A 27,759-nucleotide genomic window follows, 5' to 3' on the forward strand; every position below is an offset into this window, starting at 1 on the left:
TCACTTTGGGGCCTGCTCTGCCCATCACAGGCTGAACTTGTAAGCAACTTGGGATGGAGAAATTATAAAATGTACAGTCAACCTCTGCTCCAATTCCTGTTCTTTTGGGAATTCCTGGCTCTTCCATTTCTTTGTTGCCAGGGCTGAATAAATACCACACCAATCTCGAGTGAAACTGCTGGAAAATGCACATTTTTCAGCCTTATAACACACGATCCAGAAGGTTTTGTGGAACAGGGAAGTGCATGCAAAAGAGCTGAATCAGGGAACGTTAAAAATACTCTGCAAAGGCATTGTTGAGAACACAATAGGAATATAAAAGAGCCTCCTAGTACAGCTGAATAATAACAGTAATTAAAATCAGCTTAGCAGTGTTAATAAAATCTTTGACTAAAAATGCAGCGTGAAGGCAAAGCAGAGCAGAGAATCCAGGCTTTAGGAGTGAGGCACTGAAAATTGGGACTGTGCCGTGGATGGGGATTTCCCAGGTCTGGTTTGGGGATTTCAGCTCTGAAATGATCTGGAATTCCTTCCCCAGGATTCCGAGGGGGACATGCAGCCAGGGAGGACAGACAGAAACCTTGCAGCAGCCCCAGGCAGGAGCTGTTTGCTCAAAGGGCAGAGCAAAGCTCCTGGGATTCTGCTCGAATGGAACTCTGGAGGATTTGGTCATTATTCCTGGGAACAGCTAATTGTTTTTAAGTCCTTCTGCCAGCCTTGGCCTCGTTGACTCTTGGAGCAAAGAGTGCCCCATGTTAAGACTCAGCTGGATTTTAGATATAAACCAACCCCACGGAGCTGTGTCCTGCCCTCACTTTAAATCCATCACCTTTCTGCAGCAAGAGGAAGGATTCAGGAGTTCTTTTAATTACTTTTCTTTCTCTAATCTCCCTCTGCCTTGTTTCATCTTATTTTTTTCCTGCTCTAGAGCACCCAGAACCAATCAGCTCAATCCCCTCTTTTCCCCTGGATGCCTCATCAGGTTTCCAACATTTCTAATATCCTCCCTGAGCATTTGGTTTGTTTGGTATTTTTTCCCTCGTTTATTTTTGATGCAAGGCAGGAAGAGTGGAAAGCTGCATTCCAGTGTTTCATAAAATGATGTCTTATTCCTTAGATGGTTTTTGCTGTGTAGTTTCTAACATATTCTGTGCAGTTACTGGAGCTGGACAGGAGGTGCCCTTGTCCTTTGTAGTGCTCAGGTTTTTACCTCAAGTGTTGTTTTAGGACCAAAGAAAGTGAGAGTGACTAAAATCACTCCTTTACCTGTACCCCAGCCCTCAGTCAACAATAACTTTAATTTAACATTGTGGTTATTGCTCACTGACCATTCTGAAGTGTCATCAATGTTTCTCATTAATGTCAGTAATTTGAATTATCACAGAATCCCAGACTGGTTTAGGGTAGAAGCCCCATCCAGCCTGGCCTTGGGCACTGCCAGGGATCCAGGGGCAGCCACAGCTGCTCTGGGCACCTGTGCCAGGTCTGCCCACCCTCCCAGGGAAGAATTCCTGATTCCCAGTCTCCCACCTGTTGGAATCTGAGGTGTTGATGATTCTGAGATTGTAGAAAGTCTCTGTCTGTCAGCCCCACTGCCAAAGCAGAGCCATAATTGGTCTGTGCTGGTTTCCAGGTTGTTTATTCTGTTTATCTCTCACATGTTCTGCTGCCCTGCCCAGCTCTGTCCTGCAGGGCAGCGTGTGGGGCTCTGCCCTCAGTGGGATGTGACTAACATTAAATACCAGAAACTCCCTGGGCTGGATTTACAATAACGTGCCAATATCTGTCACCCACGTTGGACAGTGTGTCCCCAGCCTGAACCAACAGAAAAATGCCAACACCACAGTGAGACATGGAGGGCATGAAGAAGGAGAAAAAGGACAAGGCACACCCAATTTCCTCCATCTTGTGCCCTTTTGAACCCCTAATCTAGAATCCTAAAATTTTACTTTTGCACCCGTGCCACACTTAATTATTACTGATATCAAACACACAGAGCTGGTAATTCATCCTGTAAGATTGAAAACTCTTTTCCATGGCCAGAGATCACAGCCAGTGTCTCTGAGGGCTCTGTCCAGGGGGGTTCCTGACCCCTGCCAGGGTCCCAGACCTGCCAGGGCAGCCAGAGGGAAGCTCTGGATTCCCACATCTCCCTAAACCTCCCCTCCCTCAGTCTGAAGGCAGTTGAGCTTTCCAGAGGAATTAAAAAGTGGGGAAGCCAAGTGATGCAGTCCATGCAAAGGATTTTGCTCCTGCTGCTTTCTCCACCGAACTCCTCAGAACTGCAGGAACTCCAAGGCTGGAATTTTTGGAGAACAGAGAACTACAAATTCTCCACACTGAGTAAAGAGTTTATAAGCCCACAGATATTCTTTTGATGATGTTTCTCTTAACTTGCTAGGACATGAATCATTTGGAAAACACTTTGCTCAGAGACTCAAAGTCTTCCTGTTCTGGGCTAATCAAGTTTCTCGTGTTTTGCATTTTAATTCTTCCCAAATCCATCTTTTTCAAAGCACAAACTGGAGTGCTTCTGTCCTCCTGGAGTGCCAGGATTTGGGATAGTTTCATCTCTCTCCCAGCCCTCTGTGACTTCAAGGCCATCCCTTGGCAGGGCAGAGCTTTCTGAACTTCAGGTTTCGGTTTTCTTTAGAAGAACAGAGCCCTGAGCCCCCGGGAGAGATGGGAACAGACACCTCCAGCAAAGAGCCCCGGGTGAGATGCCAAGGCAGGGTAATTGCCACAAAGACAAAGCAGAGCTCCCTGGGACAGTGTGACAGCCACTTCTGAGGGCTGCATTTTAATCAGCTTTTCCTATTTACCCAGCCAGAAATTAAATTCGTTTAGTCTTTGATTTTCCTCACCTCTGTGGCCTGTTGAGTGCGAGTTATTTCCAGTAATCTGCTGCTCCTTTGAGCCCCCAATATCCTCTTTTCCCACACCAAAGAGAAGAAGAAGAGGCACCACTTTCTTGGCTGCTTTGCCTTTATTTCCAGCCCAGTCACACCCAGCACTTAATGACCAAAAATTCCTCTTGCTGCTGAGACACCCCTGCCTCTGATACCCTGGCAAAGCCCCTGAGCCTTTGTTTGGGGGCTCAGAATTGCTGCTCTGGTCCCATCTCTCTGCTGAACATTTCTCCTCATGCAGAGGCACGGTTTTGGGGGGGTTTTCAGGTGCCAAATTATCTCCTTCCAGGTTCTGTTAGGGATGAAAAAGGCAAAGCAGCTCCTGAGCCTCTGTTCAGGATGCTGGCTGGTGAAAAACCCCTCCTGGCAGTGCTCAGTGACCTGCTGAGCTCTCCTTTTAGCCTCCAAAACCTCCTGGGGTAGCTGTGATCCTTTGGATTCCCAGAGGACACGAGGCAGACAGGAATAATTATCAAGGGAGAGAACCTGCTGCAGGGGGAGAAGGAGGCTTGAGGGAATTTCAGAGGTGAAACTGGGCCGGGTTATTTTAAAGGAACAGCAAAACTGAGCCCAGCTGTGTTTATGGATTGAGACTTGTTTGAGCACCAATTCAAGACCCTGAATTGTTTGCAGAATTGGTTTGTAAGAGTAATTTGTAGGTGGGACTCCAGTGTAGCAGCAGCCTTTGGGAAAGGTCTCCCATCCCTTCCTGGTGTTTCAGGGCAGCCAGGCTGGGAATTTCCATTTCACTCCTCCCTTATTTTAGCCCCCAAACATCAGTATGGCTTTCCATGGGGAGGACTTCAGAAGAACCTTTTGGTCTGAGGTGCTGGCTGGTCAGAGAAGTCTCTTGAGCTGTCTGAAAAAGCCCATTTCACTCTTCTGACTTGTCTTAAGAAGACTTGAAAACCACCAGAATTGTAGGTGGGGTTTCAGGCACAACTTGTGGGTTTTTGACAGAACTTTACACCTTTTAAAGAGCAGCTTTGACCTCACCTGGCATTTTTACCCCTCTCAGCTCTCCTTTCTTTCACATATCTGGTGCATTACTTTGCACTTTTTGTATTCCCTTCCCCTCTGCTTGGTTTTCCAGCCTTCCTCAGCCCTTGGTATTATTTTTCAGCCTTCTCAATTTGCTGTCTTATTAAAGTATCATTCCCTCTCTCTCCCAGATGATTAATAAAGAGATTATATAAGGCTTGTGTGGCTTATATAGGCTTATATAAGGCTGATCCCTCTGGTATCCTCCTAGACAGCTCTCAGCTACACACTTTGATGTTTGGCCTCTGGTTTGTTTGTATTTATTTTTCTGAAGTTACTCTTCCATCTAGACTGGCTTAAACGGACTTTAAAGCAAAATTTGGTGGGAACACGGTGTCAGATGTTTTAGTAAGGGCCCAAATCACATCAGTGGAATTACAGGCGTGTGAATTTGCCATTTATAAGAATGAAAGGAAGTGTGGAGTTTACCAGCTCAATGTTATGTTTTCTGTGCTTTGGGTTGTCCTTTAGCAGATCCCCACATCAGTTTCCAGCGGCAAAACCAAAATCTGTGGTTCTGAGGGTGGTCTCAAGTATTGGCACAGCACTGCAAACTGGCCAGGGGGGTGGCAGTGCCCTGGGAAACCTCAGGAAATTGGGTTGTCTTTCACACAGATAAAAATGATGTCATTTTGGGAGGTTAGTTTTTAGTGCTTCCTCCTTTTTTTTTTTTTTTTTTTTTTTTTTAATTTAGGACAGTGCAAGGTTGTATTTTGGAGATCAGTTGCAGAGGAATGGAAGGTGGTTGCAGGCACTGTGCCAGGCAGAGCTCCCCCATGGAAAAGTTGCTGTGGATTTTATTTGGAGAAAGATTTGATGGGATGGCTCTGTGGTGACAGCGACTCTCCTGCCATGTGGCCCTGCTGCTCTCACCCTGTGCCACCACTCTGCTCCCCGTGGCTGAATCTTGGTTTTTGGAGACAAAGGAGCAGTGATGGGTGTGGAGCATCTTCTCCAAACCATCTCCAGTGTGGATGGGCTTGAGGGACCTTCCTGGGGCTTGTGGGATTTGTGTTGCTGTCTGGTCTGGAGGAAGGCCCTTGGTCTCCAGAGGTGCCTTGGGGATGAGAGCTGGTGAGGAACCCGGAGCAGGTTTGTGAGGAGGGATCTCATGGAGGAAGTGCTTTGTTTGGAATCCTCCCCCACAGGCTGAGAATGGCACCCTGGCCTGGATCAGGAATGGTGTGGCCAGCAGGAGCAGGGAGCTCATTCTGCCCCTGTGCTGGGCACTGCTGAGGGCTCACCTCGAGTGCTGTGCCCAGCTCTGGCCCCTCAGTTTGGGAAGGATGTTGAGGACCTGGAGCCTGTCCAGAGGAGGCAACGAGGCTGGAGAGGGGCTGGGAACACAAACCCTGTGAGGAACCACTGAGGGAGCTGGGGGTGCTCAGCCTGGAGAAAAGGAGACTCAGGGGTGACCTTGTCACTCTGTGCAGCTCCTGGAAGGTGGCTGTGCTCAGCTGGGGCTGGGCTCTTTCTCCAGGCAGCACTGACAGAACCAGAGCACACAGTCTCAAGCTGCACCAAGGGAAATTTAGGTTGGATATCAGGAAAAAGTTTTGTACAGAATGAGTGATAAAGTTCTGGAATGGCTGACTGGGGAGGTGGTGGAGTCACCATCCCTGGGTGTGTTTGACAAAGCCTGGATGTGGCACTGGGTGGCAGGGCTTAGGTGAGGGGTTGGGGCTGGGTTGGACTCGATGGTCTCTTCCAAGCCAGTGATTCTGTGAATTCTGTGCATCCTGTGAGAAGCACAGCCCTGAGCCATGAGTTGCTCTGCAGACTCTGTCGCAGGGGCAGGGTGGCACTGGGACAGGCTCCTGCTGCCCCACCAGCCGGTGTCGGAGCAGGGCTGTGAGGAACCTGAGGCTGACCCTGGCCGGTTTTCCTTTTCCAGAGGAGGTGATGCTGGCCGAGGAGGACAAGAACGCGGAAGAGAAGTCCCCTCTGGACGGTAGGTGGCTTTGCTGGGCATTTTCCTCCTGTGCCACGGGAGAGGTTCCACTGCTGTCACTGCCACGCCTTCCTCCCGAGCAGGAGGATCCTCCCGCATGCACCCGGCACAAATCCGGCCACAGAGCCCCTTCTCCAGGCTGCAGGTGGCCGAGGAGCAGTTATGGGACACCCCACACCGGCCCGGGATGGGGATGTGCCCTCGGGGTCGGTGCCCACGCCCTGCCGAGGGTGGCTGGCTGTGTGTGCAGGGGGTAGAGGCTGCCAGAAGGATGGAGAAGAGCGAATGCGCTGACCGAGAGGAGGCAGGGCTCCGAACGGATTTGACCAAGGGACTGAGCCCCCTGTTAGCTGTAAGCAGTAAGACATAACAGGGTGTGGTGATCCTTCCTTCCGACGTGCGAGCCCAGCGTGGCAGGACGGCCGGAGGAGCCGAGCAGCGAGGCCGCGGGGATGCTCCCCCTGTGCCTCCAGCCCCGACAGCCCTTAGGATGCGCCAGCCACTCAAAGCTCAGTTAAAGATTCTTCCCTCTCCCTTTTCTGACCATCTTTCGTCCTCCCATGTCTCCTCCTTTCCCCTCCCCTCCCTCCCCCCCCTCTTTTTTTTTCTCCTCCCATTCACTGTCAGGGAGGGCCGCCTCGGAAGGGCCGATTCCTCAAGGCACGGCGCCGGCAGAGACTGGCAGCGGCAGCAGCTACAACAGTGAGTGGATTGCAAATCACCAGGGGCTTAGGTGGCACACAGGGGCAGCTCCCCCCGGCCCGTGCCCAGGTCACCGGTGCCAGCCCGCAGGTGGCTTTGCCCGGCTGCCGGCCGTGCGGCTCTGCGGAGCATCATCCCCGGCCGCGGCCAGCCCGGTGACCTGCGCCGGGAGCAGCCGGGGCTGGAGCAGCTGGGGCCGCAGCAGGTCAGGGCTGAGGTGTGCGTGGCCAGTCCTCGTGTGCGTGTCGGGGGTGTGCGTGAGCTGGGGGAGCCTGCTGCAGCCAGGGCTGCCGGGCTGCAGCTGGACGCGCTGAGGAGCACCTGAGAGGCTGAGTGCTGTGAGAAACTCGAGGTGGGCGCAAGGCGTGGAGTAAAGACCCAGAGATACTCAGGTTACTCTTACCTAAAGCGAAAGGAGCCCGAAAACGTTTCCAGCCTTGGAGCAACTGGCGTGGAGCAGCCCACAGTCTATGGTGGTAAATTCTGAGTCCCCAAAACACAGGGACGTGCCTGGAGAGGTGGCACAACCTCACTGCCAAACACACGGAGGAGTTTTCTCGGGGAGAAGACAAAAAGCTGCTCAGTTCATGCCAGGGAGTGTTGGAAGAAATGAATCCCAGTGCTGGTTGTGCTCCAGTGCTGAGGATGGCCCTGGACACGCTGGATTGTACTGGGACAGACACAGCCTCAGGGACCCCCGAGCTGGCATCGCTCGGACTGAGGATGCAGCCTCGAGCTGGGTGGGGCACAAGGAGCACAAGCAATGCAAAGCAGTGGATCCAGATCACAGGTTCAGAGCATCCTCCCCTCTCCGAGCCTCTCCGAACCCGGGTGTGGCTCTGGGTGTTCCCTTGAAGTGACTCAAGCACAGCCCGTAGGAGGAAGAAGCGCATCCATGTCTCTGTCAGGGCAGGGCAGGGCAATCCGTGTAGTGTGGGAAGTGAATTTGTAGCAAATTAGGGTGAGGGGATGTTGTGGAGGAGCCTCCCCGGGGCAGTCTCTGCAGCGTGAGTGGCTTTGCTGTGTGTGCCCACGGACCAGTCTGTATCACCACACCGTGGGGTGTCTTACTGCTGATAGAAAGTGCTGCTTTAGTTACTGTATGTCTCGAAGCTGTCACCAAACTGTACCAACGTGATTTTTTTTTTCTGCCACTTCTCAAGGTTCTGCAGGTAGGTGGTCCTGGGAGCAGCGTCCTCAGTGCTCCTGCCTCACCCCCCGTGCTCTGGGTGGACAGTGCGGAGCTCTCATTCCCTGTTGGAGTAAATGTAGTCATGTTTGCCCTCTCCACTAAAAGCTGCTTTTGGAGGAAAAAATAAAGTGTTTTCAAAGAATCCCGACATCCCCAGGGGGCAGGGATTGCACACCGGGTGCTGCTCACTGATGTGTGACCGCGTTTTCCACGCGGCATTTCTGCACCTTGAGGCACGGCTGGGTGGTAAAACGGAGCTCTGTAAACGCTGTCAACTCTGTAAACAAACAGCACTGGTGGTTCCAGGGGTGGCAGCACCCATCTCCCAGCCCCGTGGGGCTCAGGAAGCTCCAGAGTCCCTGCCCAGCCTTGGTGCTGTGCCCCCCACCCTCCTGCATCTGCTGCATGAAGTGGAACCTGCAGAGCTGTGCCTGGCAAACCTTCAGGAGCTGGAAGGGCAAAGGAATGAAGCACCCTGGCACTGAGGCGTGCAGAGGCCCTGCAAGGTTGAGGGATGTGCGGTTTGCTCCAGGGTAGCCTGGTGGGAGAGCTTTAAGCTGGCATTGGGAAGGAAATGCTGGCCCCGGAGAGTGAAGGGAGGGGGAGAGAGAATCCACTCTGCATCCTCACGGGGCATTTTCTCTTTAATTTGCACGCAGTGTTGAAAAGAGCCGCAATAAAGAAGAGCAAAAATGACCTGATTCATGCAGAAGAAGGTGAGGACCATTTCACAGACATTTGCTCCGTTGGTGAGTACTGGCTTCGCATCCCCCGAGGTCTCGATCTCCACCTCAACCTGCCCATGTCATGTTTCCTCCTCTGGAGCGGCTCCTGTGCTCCAGAAGCTGTGGTTTCCTGAAGGAGAATGAATTTCCACTGCTGCTGCAGCAGCACTTGACTTCCCAAAGCAGCAAGCTCCGTGGCTTCACCCTCTTCCTGCGCTGCCTGCCTCAGCTCTTGCATGCTGCACCCTTGGGAGAGCCCTGCAAAGCCTTGGGATAGTCCCTGCTGGGCTGGCCATCCCGGGATTCTGCTTGGAACACGCTCATTCATGCTAATGAACCCCAAATCTGCCCAACAGCACTGTTGGAGGGAGGAGAGGAAGTGGCCACAGTCCCATTGTCCACTAATGCCCAGCTGAGGTGTCTCAGCCTTTGCTGTGCGAGTGGTCACTAGGAAGTGCTGGGCAGTGGCCTCAATTCTCTCATTCTCGTCTTAGAGGAAGATCTGAAAGTGATTTTAAAGCCAGATCTGGAGCTCCAGTGCAGAGCAGGGCATCCTGCTGGGGTGAACTTGGCATCCTCAGGCTGAGGAGGTGCTGCCCGTTCTGCAGCTCTCAGAGCTGATTCCCTGCTGAGATCTGCGTGGGTGGGGAGGCAGAGGCAGCTCTGGGCTGCCAGGGGAGGCTCTGGGCACTCAGCACCCACCTCAGGGAGCTGCTGGAGCCAAAACCCTCTGAGCCGTGGGAGAGGCATCTCCTGCTGCTCTGCAGCCGGGCGCTGTGCTCACCCCCGTGCCTGTTGCTGGAGTCTGTTTTGCTGCTGAAGCAGCAGATGTTCTCATTATCTTCCAAAGAAATGTCTTGGCAGCCCAGTCCCCACGAAGCAGCAAATCCTGGATGCACAGGAGGAGCAGCACAAACAGCACATTTGGGAATCCGTGTCCGTGGCTGCTTGCACAGCATGAGTGCCTCAGTTGCCCTTTGGAAAGTTGGCGTTGATGTTTTCAGGGATCACAGCTGCTGCTGGAATTTTTTTCCCCCACTTTAAAGGAAGACCTGGTTGCAGAAAATGAGTGTGGCTTGGCATGTTCCTGACACCAGCACTGAGCTGCCACAGTCCCCTCGGCTTCAGGGTTTGTGGTGAAACCGCTGCCACTTCCAGGAGAGGATTGGTGCTGAAAAAGGGCAAAAATGCAGCAGCCTGTGTGCATTTTTGGTTTGGTTTGCTCTTCTCTCAGATCCCTGCATGGATAACAAGGAATGGTCATTTTTGGAATATTTGCTCATGGTTGCAATAATGATGAGATCTTTGCCTCCAAATCCAAGTCCCTCCAGGCTCTGGGCAGCCAGTGCCACGCCAACAGATCTTGGAGTTCAGCATTTCAGGTGGCAGCGGATGATGGAGCATCTGGGCTTGGGAATAATCCGAGGCAGAGCTGGGAACTGTCTCAGGAGCATATGGCAGGGAAAATAACAGCAGTGCTTTCCACCTTCTGTGAGTGCTTCACCCACTTGGGAAAAGTGGTTTTGATTTTGATTCATGGGACGAGGCAGAAAAGAAGGAATGGATTAAGCAGCCTCTTCTGCAGGCTTGTGAAGAGGCTGAAATGCAGAGCATAAACAATCAGATCACGTGGGCAATTACGCATAAAGGATCTGTTTTGGAGAAAAGGGGTTTTTGGATGGGTTTCTGTAATGTGTTCAGATGGGAGCAGAAGGAGCGTGGAAGAGCTAACAAATAATCCCTGAGTGCCACGTGAAGATGCAGCTCAGGGTGGGGGAGACTTTGCCAGGTCTCTCTCTGGCTATTGGCTGAAAATGTTGCATTTTAATTCAAACACAAGCACCTTTATGAGCTTTATAAGTGCAGTATAAAGCTCTGTAGTGGTAAACACTTCTCAGGGTGTTCTCTGCAGTTGTTCTTAGCTTTTATTCTTTTCTTTGCACTCCCACTGGCTTCACACCCTCTGTGCTGTATCAGGCACTGCCTTGATTCCCAGACACCAAAGCCTGGAGGAGGGGATGTTTTCCATGTTAGAGCAGTTTAAATATCACTGCTTTGCACTTCTGGAAGATCAGCAGACAGGAATGAGAGGGCAGCACTGTTCCTTTGCCAGTCTGGGAGTACAGAGGGGCTTGGATGTCTGAGAGCTCTGTACCTGCTAAGGAGTGCTGTGATATGAAGCAGCCTAAATCCCTAAACTGTGGCTCTTCTTGTTGTCTTAAAGCAGAGCAGAGGAGGAGCACTGTGATTTCTTCTCTTCCAAACTGCCAAAGGCAGGATTTTCAAACCAACAGAAGAACACACTGATTTTTTCAGCATGGAGTTTTTTCAAAGCTTGGTCAAGCCAGCTCTGCTTTTGGAGTGCTGGTGGATGCCAGAAATGTGAAATGGAGAAGAGAGCTCACTTTCCATGGGGGAGCATCACACTTGTGTGGGGCTGTGAGTCTTGAAGAACCCGCTGCTGTCACATCTGGATGCCTCATCCTTTCTCTGGCTGCTGTGGATGATGTTGCAGGATGAGGCTGGGTGACATACCCACCCGTTCCAAGTGTTGACATGGAGGTGATCACACTCCAAGATTTGGCTGCTGAAGCCAGAACTCTTTGTTCATGTCACTGAGCCCAGGAGAGCCACCTGCTCCAGGACAGAACAAGGACATGTCCTGCTCACCCTGCTGGGATGCTCCATCCCAGGGTGGGGAAGGGCAGCAAGGATATCTTGTCACAAACCATTGGTATAGGCAGTGGCCAGCCTAGCACAACCACCATTTCCCCTGCTTATGGCAGCTTCTGTGGCTGCTGCAGAGGAGCCCCAAGGGGTTCCTGTGTTTATTCCCTTATTCCTGATTTCTCCTGCCTCAGCCTTTTCGTCTGAGCAGTGCCTCTGCCCCAGGGGGAGAGCTGACATCAGGAATCATTTCTTCCATCAGCTTCCTATTGTTGAAACCCTTGACTCTTTGCCAGGGTTTCAGCTCAGAGGGGAAATGGAGCTGATAGAGGCAGAATTGAGACAAATGAATGGCTGAGCCCAAAATCTGATGCACGGAGGCAGGTTGAGCCCTCTGCTAAAGAAATAGCTGAGGCTGGAGAGTAAATTAAGGAGAATTTGCTCAATTCCCTAGTGACTGGCCCTTGGAGCAGGACAAACAGGGATGAGCTTTCCTGTGGCACCTGCGAGCTCCATGAGGGCAGAAACACCCTGTGCCTGCTGCTCTTTGTCCCCATCAACCAGGAAAAAGGGATGAGTTTAACTGGGACAATCAGGAGTGCTGCAAAGGTTTGGAAGCCCAGTTTAGATGGTGGAGCTAGGCACTGACCCATGAAGTTTTAAAAGCCCAGCCTTCATCCCTCATTACAAGCGAGACACCCTTGCTCAGCCCATTCTCAACATTCCCAGCTTCCTGCTGAGCTGTTCTGGTGCTTGGAGGGGCTCTGTGTGCCCAGGAACCCCCTCCAGCCTTTTCCCTGCTGGGCTGGGCTGTGGTGACTCTTCTTTCTGTCCCAGGGTCTCCCTTTGCCCGCGCCAGTTTGAAGAGTGGGAAGAACGAGAGCTCGTCCTACTTCAGGAGGAAAGAGAAGATGTTCCGCTTCTTCATCCGCCGCATGGTGAAGGCTCAGAGCTTCTACTGGGTCGTGCTCTGCGTGGTGGCCCTCAACACCCTCTGTGTGGCCATGGTGCACTATGACCAGCCCGAGAAGCTGACCACTGCTCTCTGTGAGTACTGGCCACTCCTGTTCTTCCCCCAGCAGCGCTGGCGTTTCTGGTCCCGCCGTGCCGCGGCTCTCGGCGTCCCGCAGAGCTCGGTTCTCCTGACTCCCACCCCTGGGGTCACAGAATGGTTTGGGTGGGAAGGGAGCTTAAAGCTCAGCTTATTCTACTGCCTGTGCAGGGATACCTTCCACTAGACTCTGTCCAGCCTTGCCTTGGGCTCTTCCAGGGATCCAGAGGCAGCCACAGCTGCTCTGGGAATTCCATTCCGATCCCTATCCTCAGAGGGAAGAATTCCTTCTCAATAGCCCATCTATCCCTGCCCTCTGGCAGTGGGAAACCATTCCCCTTGTCCTGGCACTCCACACCCTTGTAAATTGTCTCTCTTTACCTTTTCTGTCAGCCCTTTCAGGTCCTGAAATGCCACATTTAGGTAATCTCAAAGTTTTCCTTCTCCAGACTGAATCTCAATTCTCTTTCAAATCATATTTCAAATTACTGAATCACACAGTTCAGAAAAAATCCACCAGGGTGTTGGTTTGAGAGGGGAATGTTATCCTAAAGGTTGTTGCAAAACTGAGATTTAGTCAGGTGTAAAGCCTGGAAGAGTGCAGGAAGAATTGCTCTGGAACAGGGCAGGAGGAATTCTCTTGGAATGGGGAAGGAGGAGGAATTGTCCTGGAACAGGACAGGAGAAATTGCTCTGGAACAGGGCAATAGAAATTGTACTGGAATAGGGAAGAAGGAGGAATTGTCCTGGAATGGGGCAGGAGGAATTGTCCTGGAATGAGACAGGAGGAGGAATTGTAGGAAGAATTGTCCTGGAACAGGGCAGGAGGAATTGAACTGGAATGGGGCAGGAGGAATTCTCTTGGAATGGGGAAGGAGAAGGAATTGTCCTGGAATGGGGCAGGAGGAACTGAACTGGAATGGGGCAGGAGGAGAAATTGTCCTAGAATGGGGCAGGAGAAGGAATTGTAGGAGGAATTGTCCTAGGGCAGGATGCTCAAAAGGAAGGGGAATGATGTCTGGGAAAAACGGGATTCTTTGGCTAACCGTGTCCAGAGAATGCAAATTTGTGTCACTTTGCAGCAGATCTGCAGCACCCATGGGTGATTGCTGTTGGGGACACAGAGCTCTGCCAGTTCTGATATTCCTGGGGTACCAGCAGCTGGAATGGTCTGTGAGATAAAAATTCTGCCAGTGCTTATGGAATCAGGCCCTAAGGCCCCACATTGCTGTGATTCCTGTCAGAGCCTTTAAAAGGTTGCACCTTTACAGCTCTTTTTTGGTTCCATGCCCTCCCTCATGGGGCGTGATGGATGGCACGGTGCCCTCCTGTGACATTAAGTGACAGAAATACTCCCAGAGAGATTATTCTGTATTTGTGAAAAGATTTTATTTTAGCCTGTTCCTGTGGTCACCTGGTTTAGCTCAGAGAGTCTAGAAGTGCTTTTGAAACACGAGTTTTGGGTTTTCTAATTGTTCTGATGAATGAGAAATGGTGTCTCCCTGAGGTCACAGACTCGCTGACAAAGCTTGGTTAAAAAAAAAAATGAAAGGTGAGGGATGGAGCTTATTTTGTTTATTGTCATGAAGTTTGGAGGCTGGGACTCCTAGAACTGGAAATGTAGAAATTCATCCTGCTGATAGTGCAAATTTTTCCTTCTGAAGGGATGAGATGAGGTTTGTTCCTGGAAGACAAAGCCATTCCTTTGGCCATTTCTGACCCTGTAAAATGACCAGGAACAAATCTGTTGTTCAGCACTTGACCAGATGAAAATTTAAATAAAACTTCTGAAAAAAGCAAACAGAAGACTGGGAAAAAAACCCTCAGATACTTCCAACAGTCTTAACAATGTTGGCTGAGATCTTTAAAGATCCTTATCTACCTAATTTGCCTTGATTTCTCTATAAATTAGATACTTAAATATTTCTTGCCTCAGATCTTCAGGTCTTACCTTATTACAAGGAAGGCAAACTTTTGAAGTTTTTTTTTTTTTTACTAGACCTAAGAGGTCAGGAATACTGACTGCTCTGACATCAAAAGCTCCTTATTAATATTTGTTGAAATATTTAATGCCACCAGGTAATGGAGCTCTAATGAGAGATGTATAATAAGGACAGAAATTCCTTTCAAGTCTTTTTTTTTTTTTTTTTTTTTTTGGCAAGATTTCAACTGAAAAGAGAGACAGACCATACAGAGAAATCACTCTTGCTTATTCATTACCTCAATTTACCAGAGGAAATAATAAGCTAGATTGGCAGAGTAATTAAAAGTTTGAGGATTAGGATTTCCTCTGGAATTAGGACTAAATGTTTAGGAAACAAACCCTACACTTGAAGTCTTCCAACTCAAAAAAAGGTGACAGATTTACAAAACACAGTTTTGGGAGCACCTTATGCAGTGACTTTTCCAAGGAAACATGGAGAAATCCTCGAGACAGGAACTCCTTAATATTCCAGTGAGGGCTGGAAGGGCTGGTTCTGTCTCTTGGAATTATTCACCTCCAGCTGGGAAACTTAGATAAGGGCTTCCCTCTGGCAGGTCTGGGACCCTGGCAGGGGTCAGGAACCCCCTGGACAGAGCCCCCAGAGACACTGGCTGTGATCTCTGGCCATGCAAAAGAGTTTTCAACCTTACAGGATGAATTAAAAGCTCTGAGTGTTTGATATAAGTAATAATTAAGTGTGGCACGGGTGCAAAAGTAAAATTTTAGGATTCTAGATGAGGGGTCCAAAGGGGACAAGATGGAGGAAATTGGGTGTGCCTTGTCCTTTTTCTCCTTCTTCATGCCCTCCATGTCTCACTGTGGTGTTGGCATTTTTCTGTTGGTTCAGGCTGGGGACACACTGTCCAACGTAGGTGACAGATATTGGCACGTTCTTGTAAATGCAGCCCTGGGAGTTTCTGGTATTTAATGTTTGTCACATCCCACTGAGGGCAGAGCCCCACACGCTGCCCTGCAGGACAGAGCTGGGCAGGCAGCAGAACATGTGAGAGATAAACAGAATAAACAACCTGGAAACCAGCACAGACCAATTATGGCTTCTGCTTTGGCAGCGGGGCAGAAAGACAGAGAATTTCTACAATCTTGGGATCATCAATACCTCAGATTCCCACAGGGGATGACCTAAACCTTCCTACCCCTTTCCTGGGGGATGGCAGAGTTTCCATAGCCTTGTATTTCTACAAATCCCTCATTGAATCCCGAGTTCAGGGAATGTTTGGGAAGGAGCCCAGCTGGGCTGAGCCCTCCAGGAATGCTCCTGGGAAGCCCCGTTCTGCCCAAGGTTGCTGCACAAATCCATTCGATAGAGGCAGAAGGAGAGAGCACAAACCAGGGGATTTCAGACAACTCCTGGAAATACTTGGCAAAATCCTTTCACTGGGAGAGGCAGAGTTTAAAAATGGCTTAAGAGTCAATCCCTGATGAGGGAACATCGCTGCAGAGGAGCAGGACCTGGCTGGTGTGATGCCGAGCAAGAGAGAAATCAAAAATTCCAATGATGTTTCAGGGAAGGGGCTCAGGAATGAACTGAGGAGGCTTTTTGGGAACTGTAGCAGTAGGAGAGGAGCACAGGAAAAGGATCTGCTAAACCCTGCAACTCTACCCAGGCACCTCTAATTCAATTATACCTGTCCCTCTGGGGAGAAGTTTAATTACATTACAAATTAATTTTACTTAAAGAACAGTTGGTAAAAGCCTACGGGTCTGCATTGATTTATTTTTCCCTTGGTCTTTTCTTTTAACTTTTCTGTTTTGAATTGTTCTGATTAGCTTTCTCTGCTTGATGCTCCATATCTGTACAAGTGCTTTGGAAAAAGGACTGCAGGAGCTTTGGGGAGAGGCTTGGGATTTCTTTAGCTTTATTGAAAGCACTGATGAGGAATTCTTTGAATTCTTCTGGTATGATTAATAACAGGTCCTACTTCATGCCCCTGTAATTATCCTCAAATTCAATCAGAGATTCTCCTTCTCTGTGTGGAAGGGACTCCAGGGCCAAATAGGATTTCTCTCATGCTGCAGATGGACACTGCTAAGTGAAGCACAGAACTTTGGTTAAATAAGCTGCAGTTGCCTATAAAAGAATATATTTCAGACATATATTTCATGATTTTATTATCATCTCTTCGCGCTCCTTTCCACTACTGCCAGTATTCTGAGAAAGAAGAGATTTCTGTTAGAAACCAACTCTGGAATGGCATCACTGAGGTCTGGTAGCAGCAAAGATGAATTTTCAGCTGAGGGCTCCTCAAAATCCATGCTGGGGACGCCGTGGAGGAGCAGAGAGACCAGGGCTGTGCCTTTGGCCACGGGCAGCAGCTCCTGCTGTGGGAGAGCTGCAGGCACTGGGGCAGGGCAGGAGCCCAAGGATGAGGCTGGGGTGGGCTCCTCCTCCTCTGGCCAAAGCTGGGGGGTGAAGGAAGGACCTGAGCTCCCTGCCTCTGTGGGATGGGTTTTGGGGCTCTGGGATGGGTTTTGGGGTCTGTAGGATGGGTTTTAGAGACTGTGGGATGGGTTTTAGGGAGTGTGGGATGGGTTTTAGGGAGTGTGGGATGGGTTTTTGGGACTGGGATAGATTTTAGGGACTGTGGGATGGGTTTTAGGGAGTGTGGGATGGGTTTTAGGGAGTGTGGGATGGGTTTAGGGACTGTGGGATGGGTTTTTGGGACTAGGATGAGGTTTTGGGACTGTGGGATGGGTTTTAGGGAGTGTAGAATGGGTTTTAGGGAGTGTGGGATGGGTTTTTGGGAGTGTGGGATAGGTTTTAGGGACTGTGGGATGGGTTTAGGGAGTGTAGGATGGGGTTTTGGGACTGTGGGGAGGGGGTTTTGGGACTGTTGGATGGATTCTAGGGACTGTGGGATGGGTTTTTGGGACTGGGATAGATTTTAGGGAGTGTGGGATGGGTTTTAGGGAGTGTGGGATGGGTTTAGGGACTGTGGGATGGGTTTAGGGACTTTGGGATGGGTTGAGGGACTGTGGGATGGGTTTAAGGACTGTGGGATGGATTTTAGGGACTGTGGGGAGGAGGTTTCAGCACTGGGTCACTCAGGTTTCCCTCAGGGCTGCCCTTCCCAAAGCTCTCTTCTTTCTCCAGCAAATCCTGCAAGGATCCTTCCTGGCTCCTTAATCTGTGTAGGTCTAAACCCCAAATCCACAATGTCTCCTTTTGATAAATCCAGTATCTGAACGCAGCATTTAATCCATTCTAGCCTGAGAGCCTGCCCAGTGCTGAACCTCACATTTGGGGCAGTTTGGCCTTTTTTTGGTGCTGTTGTTGCCTTTGATGTCAAAAACCAGCTCCCTCTGGATATAAATATGCAGCATTTATAAGGAAAAGGCTTTCTGGAGCATATTATTTCTGTCTGTTGAGCATTTCACATCTGCTTGGGCAGAAAGGGGGAAGTTCTGCCCTACTGAAATTCTCCTGCTTGGATTAATATGAGAGGAAAAGGAAGTGTCGAGCTCAGCACCTGCTTCTGATGCCACTGGTCTTGGAAATGGAATTAATCCATAAGTGATTGACAAAAAGGAGCTGGTAACTCTAATTAGGAGCCTAATTCAAAGGTGTGGGGTGAGGAGATGCTTGCACGGCCTTTGCCAACAGCACAGCTTGGAAATGAAATAAAAGTGTTTGTATCAAACTTTTCCTCCTTAAATCACATCACAAAATGCTTTTGAGTAAGGCAAATGAAATTAGGTGAGGTTTGGATACCAGAAGGCCCAAACAACACAATTGCATTTTCAATTATTGAGGCAGGGCCTTCTCAGAAGAAATGGTGTGTTGGGTGCAGCAGCCTCTGCACGGAGCCTGCTCCTTCTGCCTGAGGAGTTCAGGGTCTGAATTCCACTTGCTCCATGCCAGCCTCCCTGGGCTGTGCTTTGTAGCATCTGGTACCTGCTGGGACACAGCTCTTGCTGCCGTGCTGGGCTCTGCTCTGGGATTCATCAGCTGGCAAAGGCCAAGGGTGTCTCTTGCAAGAGCAGCAGAAGGAAGTTGTTTTTTAGATGCTCTCAGTTTTAAACACTTCCTGGCTTTATATATTTTTTTAATATAATTAAATTTTCTTATGCCACTTCCTAGCTTTTTTCTTGGGTGATATTCTGGATTTGCACGTGTGTTTGCAGGATGTGTCAGCCTGATGGTGACACCTTTGCACTTGTGATACCCAGGGTGTGTTCAGCCTCCTGCTGGAGCGGTGGCTGAACGTTAATCCTTGGGCCTTCCTCCTTTTTTGCTCCTTTGGGATGCTGGTGATAGTCTTGGCAAAGAGTCCTGAGGTCTGCTGGTGCAAATTTGCAGTTAAGAAACACTACTGAGGATTTTGTTGTCCTGTGGAAGAATCTGGGGGCCACCTGAGGTGTGACTCGGACAGGTGAGGCTGGGGCAGAGATGAGGGATGAGAATCTCCCTGCTAGAGATATGACACATGTGGGGGGTGGGCACTGCTTCCTGGAGGATCTGCAACCTCTCCCCGTGGTTTTATCAGCTGATTTAACGAAGCTTTCACAGCACTGGCCGAAAATCACCCCTTGGCATAGGGACGCTGTCTCTGGAAGTCGTGCCAGTCAGCACCACCTGCTGAGGGACACCAAAGCCCCTCTGCAGCTCTCCTGGAGCCCCTTCAGGCCCTGGAGGGGCTCTGAGCTCTCCCTGGAGCTTTGGAGCACCCCCAGCTCTCCCAGCCTGGCTCCAGGTCAGGGGCTCCAGCCCTGGAGCAGGTTCAGGTTTGCTCTGGACTGGTTCCGGCAGCTCCAGGTGCTCCTGCTGGTCCCAGAGCTGGAGGCAGCTCTGCAGGTGGGGCCTCACCAGAGCAGAGGGAAGGTGGGATGGATTCCCAGCACCATGGTGGGTATCTCCTTGCTCTGGGATCCTTGGTGCTGGAGACAGAGCTTCCTCACCGAGTCCTTGCACCTCCTGTGAGGAAGGAGAGAAAAGCTGCAGCTTGGTCAGGTGTGAAGAGGCTTCTCCTGGAAAGCCTCAGGGAGAGAGGGAGCTGTGCTGCTCCTGTGCCCCTGCTCCTCCCTGAGCACCGAGATCCAGAGGGTGAATCTGCCTCTTCCTGGGAAAAAAGCTGTGGGTCTCAGATTTTGTCACCTTATTCCTCAGCTGGGAACACGTTGTCCTTGAGAGTCTCCTTGAAGGATCTTGCTGCTGTTTTCAAGGAGAGCAGGTCAGGGGGGAGAATTACTACTCGCCTGAAATTTCCTCTCCTTGTGCAGCTGTTGGCACAGGTGTCCTTGCAGGCTCCTCACCAAGGTGTTAATAAAGCCTCTCTCATCTCATTATTTCTTCCTGGATTTCAGGGAACTTTATGTCCATGGTGTTCCATGACTGGCTTTCATTTAAAATTTAAAACCCCTTTTTTTTTTGGGATAATTGAAACTGCATTTTTCAAAGAATTTCCAAAGACACCCAGAATGGCCCTGGGCCAGCTCTGCTCACTCCCTATGGATGTGCAAGGCCAGGGAAGAACCTTTCCTGATCTCCAGCGTTCCCTGTCCCAGAGCAGAGATTGGAATTGCCCCAGAGTGCAAAGCTCCTGGAATCCAGGATCGTCCTGCTGAAATTTTCCTTGTATCTGTAGCCCCTCTTCTGTCTCTGTGCACCTCTGCATAAAGTTTGGCACCATCTCCTTTTTATCATTCCTGGAATCATAAAATCGAAATTACAGGAGTCTTTCTTGTAGCATCTGTTCTGCTGCAGCCTCTGAGAACCTCCTGTGCTGCACTAAACAAGGTGATTAATCCCCACCTTTTTGAGGTTTGATTCTTTTCCTCATCTTTTCTCCAGAGAGAGAGAGCTTTGCCTTCTGCTGTTTGGTTTTTCTTGGTAGTGTAGGTGGTTTTTGCCTTTTTTTGCTGTTTTTTTTTTCTTTTTGTTTTTAACATTTCACTCTTGCTGTTGCTTATTGGCCTCCAGATCCAAACTTAAAATGCCAAAGGCAGTGTTTGCTGTAGCTTCAAGTCCTCAAAACTTGATGTGGAAATTGAAGCCTCCAGCTCTGTTCCTTCTGCCCTTTGTTTCATCATAGGTGATAAATTTTCCCATCAAAAGCTTCCCAGCCTGTGATATGTGAAGGAAAAGGAAACAGAAGGGGCTCTTCCATAATTACAGGGCTATAATAAAAATAAATGTGGTAACAGGAGACACAACACCTCTGAATATGAGCCCTCAGAGTCAGCACTTCTGTTGGGTAGAAAGGTATTTTTATCATCAGAGGATGGTACAAAAACTTACACCCCACACCCTAAAGTTTCCATCTCTTGCAAGTATGGAAGCCCCAAAACATCTCTGCAATTAAATTTGACCTTTAAAAATATTAGATCCAGGGCTTTATTTTGAAACTCCTTTCTAGAGACAATGAGGATATTATTTAATGCTCCTTCCCCACCCAAGAGTGGAGGTGAGCATGGACTTCACACAGCTTGCGGACACACAGAGAGAATTGTGCCAAACTCTGCCTGGGTCCTGTTTGCCATTGCACAGGGATTTCCTTCTGCCAGCAGGCCCCTGGTGCTGTGAAAAAAGGAACAAAAAGTTCCCCACATTGTGGAACCCAGACCTGGTTCAGGGGTTCCATGTGGTGGAAAAGTCTCTCCTCCAGCCCGAGCTTCCAAAGAAAGTCTCAGCAGTCTCTGTTGTTTGGTCTCAAGGCAGTTTATTGCAAGTTATCTAAAAGATTTTCTTCTGGGGCTGCTGTGGTTTGCTCCCAGCTCAGGCAGAGGCACACACACACCCTGACATCCTCTCTGACCCCGACTGCTTCTTCTCTCCCCGCCAGGGCTGCTGCTGTCTTTTATATGGTACATTACGTGTGACATGGTTACAGTTTTTCCCAATGCCTATTGCCTATATTAAATGGTGATTTTCTATCTTTTATATGGTACATTACGTGTGACATGGTTACAGTTTTCCCCAATGCCTATTACCTATATTAAATGGTGATTTTCTATCTTTTATATGGTACATTACGTGTGACATGGTTACAGTTTTCCCCAATGCCTATTACCTATATTAAATGGTGATTTTCTATCTTTTATATGTACATTACGTGTGACATGGTTACAGTTTTCCCCAATGCCTATTACCTATATTAAATGGTGTTTTCTACTCTAAACCAATCTGTGAGTGCCAACATCACCAAGAACATGGAGGTGAGGAAGGAGAAAGAGGGAGGACAGGGCAGGCCCAGATCCCAAATCCATCTTAAAACCTCTGACCCCCATGTACAAAACCGAAACCCCCCTGTACAGCACTCAAAAATTCTTCCCTCTACTTTGTGACTACTTCTACTCTAATATCTAAACTTTTGTGACTTCTTGTTCTTCCTGCAAGGTTGCTAAATCATCCCATGGTTCAAACCCAAAATCACAGCTGTTTCCAGCTGCCTGCCAGGGTCTCAAATGCCTCTGACCTGGGCCTGGAACCTCCAAAAATGTCTGAGGGACATTTTGAGTTCCAGCACCACATGAAGAGCTCTGCCCACCAAGGGCTCACAGATTAATTTAATCTCTTCTCCTGTTTCCAGATTTCGCAGAGTTCGTTTTCCTGGGGCTGTTCCTCACTGAGATGTCTTTGAAGATGTATGGGCTGGGGCCAAGGAATTACTTCCACTCTTCATTCAACTGCTTTGACTTTGGGGTGAGTAACGTCCAGCAGGGTGGATAAATCATGGAATGGTTTGGGGTGGAAGGAACCTTAAAGTCATCTAATTCCAACCCCCTGCCATGGGCAGGGACACCTTCCATTGTCCCAGGTTGCCCTAACCCCATCCAGCCTGGCCTTGGATGCTGCCAGGAATCCAGGAGCAGCCACAGCTCCTCTGAGAATTCCATTCCAACCCTTCCTCCCCTCACAGGGAAGAATTCCTTCCCAATATCCCATCCAACCCTGCCCTCTGGCAGTGGGAAACCTCCCTCCTGTCACTGCATGTCCTTGAAAGCCCTCCCTGTGCCAAGCAGGAGTCTCTCCTGTCATTCAGGTGTTTAAGGATGAAGTGGTGCTGGGAGCGTCTCCTGTGAGGAGCAGTCCCTGTATAAATTAGCAGTGAGATGCATTAAGCTTCCCTCGTTATCCTCCTTTTGGAAGGGAAGTGACAGCGGGGGGATTCATTTCCTCCAGCCCCAGGCTGTTGGCAGCATCAGCGCCTCTGACTGCCGACTGATTCTGTCCCTCCCGTTGCAATGAGCTGATTGAAAGACAAAAAAAACCCACACATCTTCCTGCTCGTGCCACCCTCTGAGCAGCCCTCACCTGGAGTCACACAGGCAGAGCTTTTCAGACATCACCAGGAGCAGCAGACACCTGAGGAGGTGACAGCAGGGCAATAATTCAAATTTCAGCGCAGAAATCCAGGCTCAAACTGCAGCTCTGGTGCGAATAGCAGGGCTGGGTTTGGCTCCACCTGACAAGAAGCCTGGCATGTGGATGTTAATTTATTCATTAAAAGCTATTAGCTGTAATCTGTGCTTTCAGAGGAGAACTCTTATCTGAGCTGGGCTGAGCAGGACTCGGCTGTTGTAAGAATCCAGATACGGAGCTTTGGATCCAGGGAGAGTGGCTCAGGCCATTGCACTCCTCACCCAGCCTTGCTCTGACATTCAGGCTGCTGTTTCTAGCCTTTATCTGCCAAAATGCTGGGAGTGACTCTTCCTCCATGAAGCCAAATTCCTCTGCTCCCACAAGGGAGGAGGAGCTGTTGTCACCTCCTAAATCCAAGGCTCTGAGTTGAGCCAATTCATTCTCTTTTTGGCCGTGACAGCAGCAAAGCTCAGAGTAAATAGAATTTGAGATTCAATCACTCACCCATGTCCAGCACCCTGAGGTGTTGCACGAGGCTGTCCCAAATGTGGGGCTCTGGTTTTGGGGTGTCCTGGCAGCTGTGGTGGCTCAGAGGGTTGGGATGGGTTGTCCTGCCCAGCCCAAGGGACAGTGCCCAGACCCAGACTATCCATAAATTGTCCTTTAGGAGTGTCACTGATGCCTTGTGAGGGCTGCCCTAGAACAGACTGGGCAGAGCTAAAGAATAAAACAGGGATTTATTCAAAGGCCTCAGTGGATCCACCTTGGGCAGCACAAGGGTCGATGTCCTGCACTGGGTGGGCTCTGAGCTGCCCCCCAGGCTGGCTGCCAATTCCCTTGGATCTCTGAATCCAGGATGCTCCTTCCACAAAGAAAGCTTGTCAGGGACAGGTGATTTAGGAGCCTGCACAAAGCAAAGGCTGAACTCGGGAGGTGTCTGAGCTCTGTGGGCTATGCAGCCCTGGCAGGGAGCTCTGCTGAGGGTGTCCCAGGAGAGAAAACTGTTGATCTGTTGCTAATTCCTCCTCCTTCAGAGAATCCATAGGGATCCTCCTTCTGTCTGTGTTTTTCCCTGCCTCCCCCACCTTCCAGCCCCCAGAACGAATTCAGCAGTGGAGCATCACAGAGCTCTGTCCCCAGTTTTGTCTGACAAACCATCGAGATGGAGCCGTGCTGGCGCACAGGGTGAAACAACAAACCAGAGCAACATCTGCCTGGGGAGCAGCAGCCCAGGGGGAGCCAGGCTCCCAGGAGGGCCTCTGAGGAAATAAATTATCAGTGCTCTGTGCAAGGGCTGAGGAAGGGTTTTTGCTGATTCATGAGTGTGTGGGTTTAAAAAGCCAGGAGTCTGCTAAGGAAGGAAGGAGTGTCCCCCAAAATGGAAAATGTAAACCCTCTCCCTCTGAATTATTGTAATTTTGAAAATAAGAGGCTCTCAGGTAAAGATATGGGAATAGGAATAACAGTTCTTTAATAGGAAAATTAAAAATTCAAATGCAATAGGACAAATAAAAAAAACCAAACCCCTGCTAGAGTCAGAGCAGCCCTGTCCCCTGTGGGTCAGGGAGGTCGCTCAGCCCCATCCCAGGGGGGCTCAGCCCTCCTGCAGTGCCAGCTGTGCTTCTGCTGGAGCAGGATCTGCACAAGGGGGGAGTTTTCCTCTGGAGCTCCAGGGCTGGGGGAGATGGGCCTGGGCTCCTCTGGGAATGCAGGGGGAAGAAAGCTGCTCCTCTGGGAATGCAGGGGGAAGGAAGCTGCTCCTCTGGGAATGCAGGGGGAAGGAAGCTGCTCCTCTGGGAATGCAGGGGGATAAAGCTGCTCCTCTGGGAATGCAGGGGGCAAAGGCTGCTGTGCTGTTCCCAGGTCAGATTGGATCCAGGTAGGAATATTTGGTTCCTCCCCTGGCAGAGCCTCTCCCCATGGGATGCTGGAATTTTCTCAGTCATGCAGGGACACTCAGTGGCCATGGACAGAAGATAATTAATAATTAATGGCCCATGAACAGCAGAGATCTCCTGGAGGGAGGATTGGCTGTGGGAGAGATAAAGAAAAGTGCCCCATGAACAGAGGAGAACTGCCCCAGCTCTGACAGATAGAATAGAACACACACCCAGCTACTCCTGAGACAATGAGGGATTCCCAGTGATGGGAGAGAAGTTTTAGTTCTTCTTCAGATGGGATACAGTGGAATTATCAACCACTGTGGATCTCCCTTTCCTCTGTATTTTCCAGAAGCCCAGGGCACAGTGTGTTGCAGAACACTTAAGCAGTGATGGAATTCTCAGAGACATCCAAGTTTTTGTCATGAAAGTGTGGGAAAAGGAACTGGTGGCATTTGCAGTTGAGCCAGCATTAAAAAATTCTAATTAAGAATTACAGTGTCCTTCAAAAAAAAAAAAAAAAAAAAGCATTTTGAGTTAGTTTGATTACTAGAGAAGAAACAAGCTCCTCTCAGTGTATAAATCACAGAGTGTTCTCCTCCTGGGTATGGAGAAAACTTGGTGAGGTTTTCCAGTTCTCCTGCTAATTTAGGATTCTCCTGAACTTTTTGTAATGATAGGGCTCCCAGTGCTGCTGCCCCCATTAATCCTCCCTCCCACTGCACACACCAGCTGGGCTCTGGTGATAACCAGTTCTAAACTGGTGCTTATGGTGTGCTCTACCCAGCTGGGGCCCACGGGCAGTGGGAGCTCAAAAATGTTGGCTTAATGTGAATTATGCCAGCAATTGGCAGGGAAATGCCTGTTTGATCCTATTAACTCTGCAGAAACCTGTGTGGGTTTAATTGTCCTCCCCAGCTGTGCTGAACCCATCACTGTTTGTCCTTTTCCTAATGAAGGGTTTTTGAGAAGATTTTTTTTCCTTGCTCGAGGTGAATTCTCTGCCATCCTTAAACCAACCAGAAAAACAAAATTGGAAAAGCCCACCTTGATTTGGGAGAATTTTTTCAGTACCTCAAGGCTGAGGGCCAGGCAGATGTTGGGGTGTCCATGCCAGAGGCTTTGCAGAATCTCATAATAATTATTGCTTTAATTGCTCTCCTAAAGACTCTCAGCTGCCAGAAGTTTCTGGTAGATGTCACCCAGAGCTGCTGTTCTGCTGCAGATGAGGAGTTTTAGTCCTTCTGATGGGAAGGGGAGGATGGGGCAATGCCCTCCTGCAGCTCTGCAGGTTGTGTGGGGTGACAAAAGCAATGACAGTGTGATGACAGGAGAATGTCCTTTTTTGCTTTGGTTTTAAGCTTGTTTAAAACAAAAATCTCAGGTTATCACTCGTATTTAATGGTAACAAACCTCAAGTTTTATTTTCTTTCTGAGTCCCATCTACTGCTGGCATTCGCAGTTGAGCCAGCATTAAAAAATCCAATTAAAAATTACAGTGTCTTTCAGAAAAAAAGTATTTTAAGGTATTTTGGCTGTGAAAGAAGAAAGCAACAAGCTCCTCTCAGTGTATAAATGACAGAGTGTTCTCCTCCTGGGTATGGAGAAAGCTGGGTGAGGCTTTCCAGTTCTCCTGCTAATTTAGGATTCTCCTGAAGAGCCTGAACTGGGATTGCTGAGCCTCTCTGGGAGCCCCCGGGGAGCTCAGCAGCTCTGTGCCCTCTCTGAGAGCTCTGTCCCTGCAGGTGATCGTGGGCAGTATTTTTGAGGTCATCTGGGCTGCGGTGAAGCCGGGCACCTCCTTTGGCATCAGCGTCCTGCGAGCCCTGCGGCTGCTGAGGATCTTCAAAGTCACCAAGTGAGTGCAGCTCCCTTGGCTCTGAGCATCCCTGGCCCCAGCCCCAGAGCCAGGAGGAGTCCTTTCCACGTTTATCAACAATAAACTCATCAATAAATTGCTAACAAGTTAAAAATAAACAAAAAAAAAAAAAAAAAAAAACCAATGCCCCGACCTGCTGGGGGAGCTGGCACAAAATCCCTGCCTGCCCCAGGCTCTGCACTGGGGGACAGGAGCAGATTGAACCTGCAGATACAGAATTCCCCTTTCCTTGGCTGGGCAGTTGGAAATTTTGGGGATTGCTGTGCCTGGATTTACACCCACAAGGGATTTTAAAAGCCTTTTCTCTCCTCAGCCTCACGTCCAGGTTTGTCTGCCCTTGGTTCCTCAGGCTGACAGTAGAATGTCCTTCTTTGTTTTATCTTTAGGCTTGTTTGAAACCAAATTTTTGTGCTATCACTTGTAATTTGTGGTAAAAACCCCAAATTTTATTTTCTAAGTCCTGTTGATCTGATGACAATTCCTTAAGTGGGAATGAGTGGGCTGACAGGAGAATGTCCTTTTTTGCTTTGGTTTTAAGCTTGTTTAAAACAAGTATCTCAAGTTGTCACTCATATTTTATGCTAAAATTTTTTTTTTTTCTTTCTAAGTCACATCAACTTAGAATGTCTTTCTTTGCATTATCTTCAGGCTTATTTAAAACAGAAATATTGTGTTATATCTCGTATTTAGTGGTAAAACCCCCAAGTTTTATTTTCTTTCTGAGTCCCATCAACTTCCCACTGATCTGATGACAATTCCTTAAGTATTCAGGCTCTGGAAAAGCAGCTTCCCTGCGGATTGCTGGGTGCTAATCCCAGGGCTGAGCTGCTGTGTTGACACAAATCTGAAATGAGTTCCTGGTGCTGGGGCTGAGATGTTGGAGTTTTTCAGCCTGGAGACTCTGAGGTGGAATTTTCACTCAGGTTTCCACAGCTTTTCTGTTGTTTTCGTGTTCCTGCCTTGAGCTAATGTGTGCTGGCATTAGCAAACAGCTCCTGTGCCATTTCCAAACCCATCCAGAGCTGTTCCTGCAGGATTTCTCTGGAAATTGATGACAAATTTAGGTGCTCCTGCTGTTGTTTTCCACCTTATGTTTTACACCATTACTTCTTCAGTGCTCCCTTGTTTCCATCACTCCCTGAATTCTTCAGAGCTTGGAGGAACAGCCCCTCCCTCCAAAAATACCCCAGCCACCTGAAATAGATAAAGAAAATCTGAGCAAAGCAGTCATTTGAAGTAACCAGGAATGAGTTTTGCAGCTCAGTGGGGCTGATTTGTACCTGCTAATTGTTTACTGCTAATTATTGTTGTTCAGATCCCAGGTTTGTTTGTGGTACTGTGTCATTTGTTGTCCTCTGGGACAAACAGGGTGGAAACTTTAAGTTCTGTAAATGTCCAGCAAAAAAGGTGGGTATCTGTACCAAAAATGTCACTGTGCCTCACCTTTGCACTGATTTA

General features: G+C 49.3%; 1 protein-coding gene across 11 annotated transcripts in view; it reads left to right on the forward strand.

Moving 5' to 3' along the window:
* Positions 1–27,759, forward strand: part of CACNA1B (calcium voltage-gated channel subunit alpha1 B) — a 313,565-nt gene that overhangs the window by 169,065 nt on the left and 116,741 nt on the right. For 7 of the 11 annotated variants that reach the window (XM_085593746.1, XM_085593747.1, XM_085593748.1 and 4 more), the window contains exons 9-14: positions 5,845–5,901; positions 6,529–6,603; positions 8,455–8,544; positions 12,025–12,234; positions 21,770–21,882; positions 26,168–26,280. In XM_085593746.1, the coding sequence (XP_085449872.1) occupies positions 5,845–5,901; positions 6,529–6,603; positions 8,455–8,544; positions 12,025–12,234; positions 21,770–21,882; positions 26,168–26,280 (658 nt within the window). The remainder of the gene's footprint in view (positions 1–5,844; positions 5,902–6,528; positions 6,604–8,454; positions 8,545–12,024; positions 12,235–21,769; positions 21,883–26,167; positions 26,281–27,759) is intronic. The other 4 variants (XM_085593753.1, XM_085593755.1, XM_085593749.1 and 1 more) reach the window with 3 other exon arrangements.

This window comes from Lonchura striata, chromosome 17 (genome assembly GCF_050655825.1).
Source record: "Lonchura striata isolate lonStrDom1 chromosome 17, ASM5065582v1, whole genome shotgun sequence".
NCBI classification, from domain to species: Eukaryota; Metazoa; Chordata; class Aves; order Passeriformes; family Estrildidae; genus Lonchura; species Lonchura striata.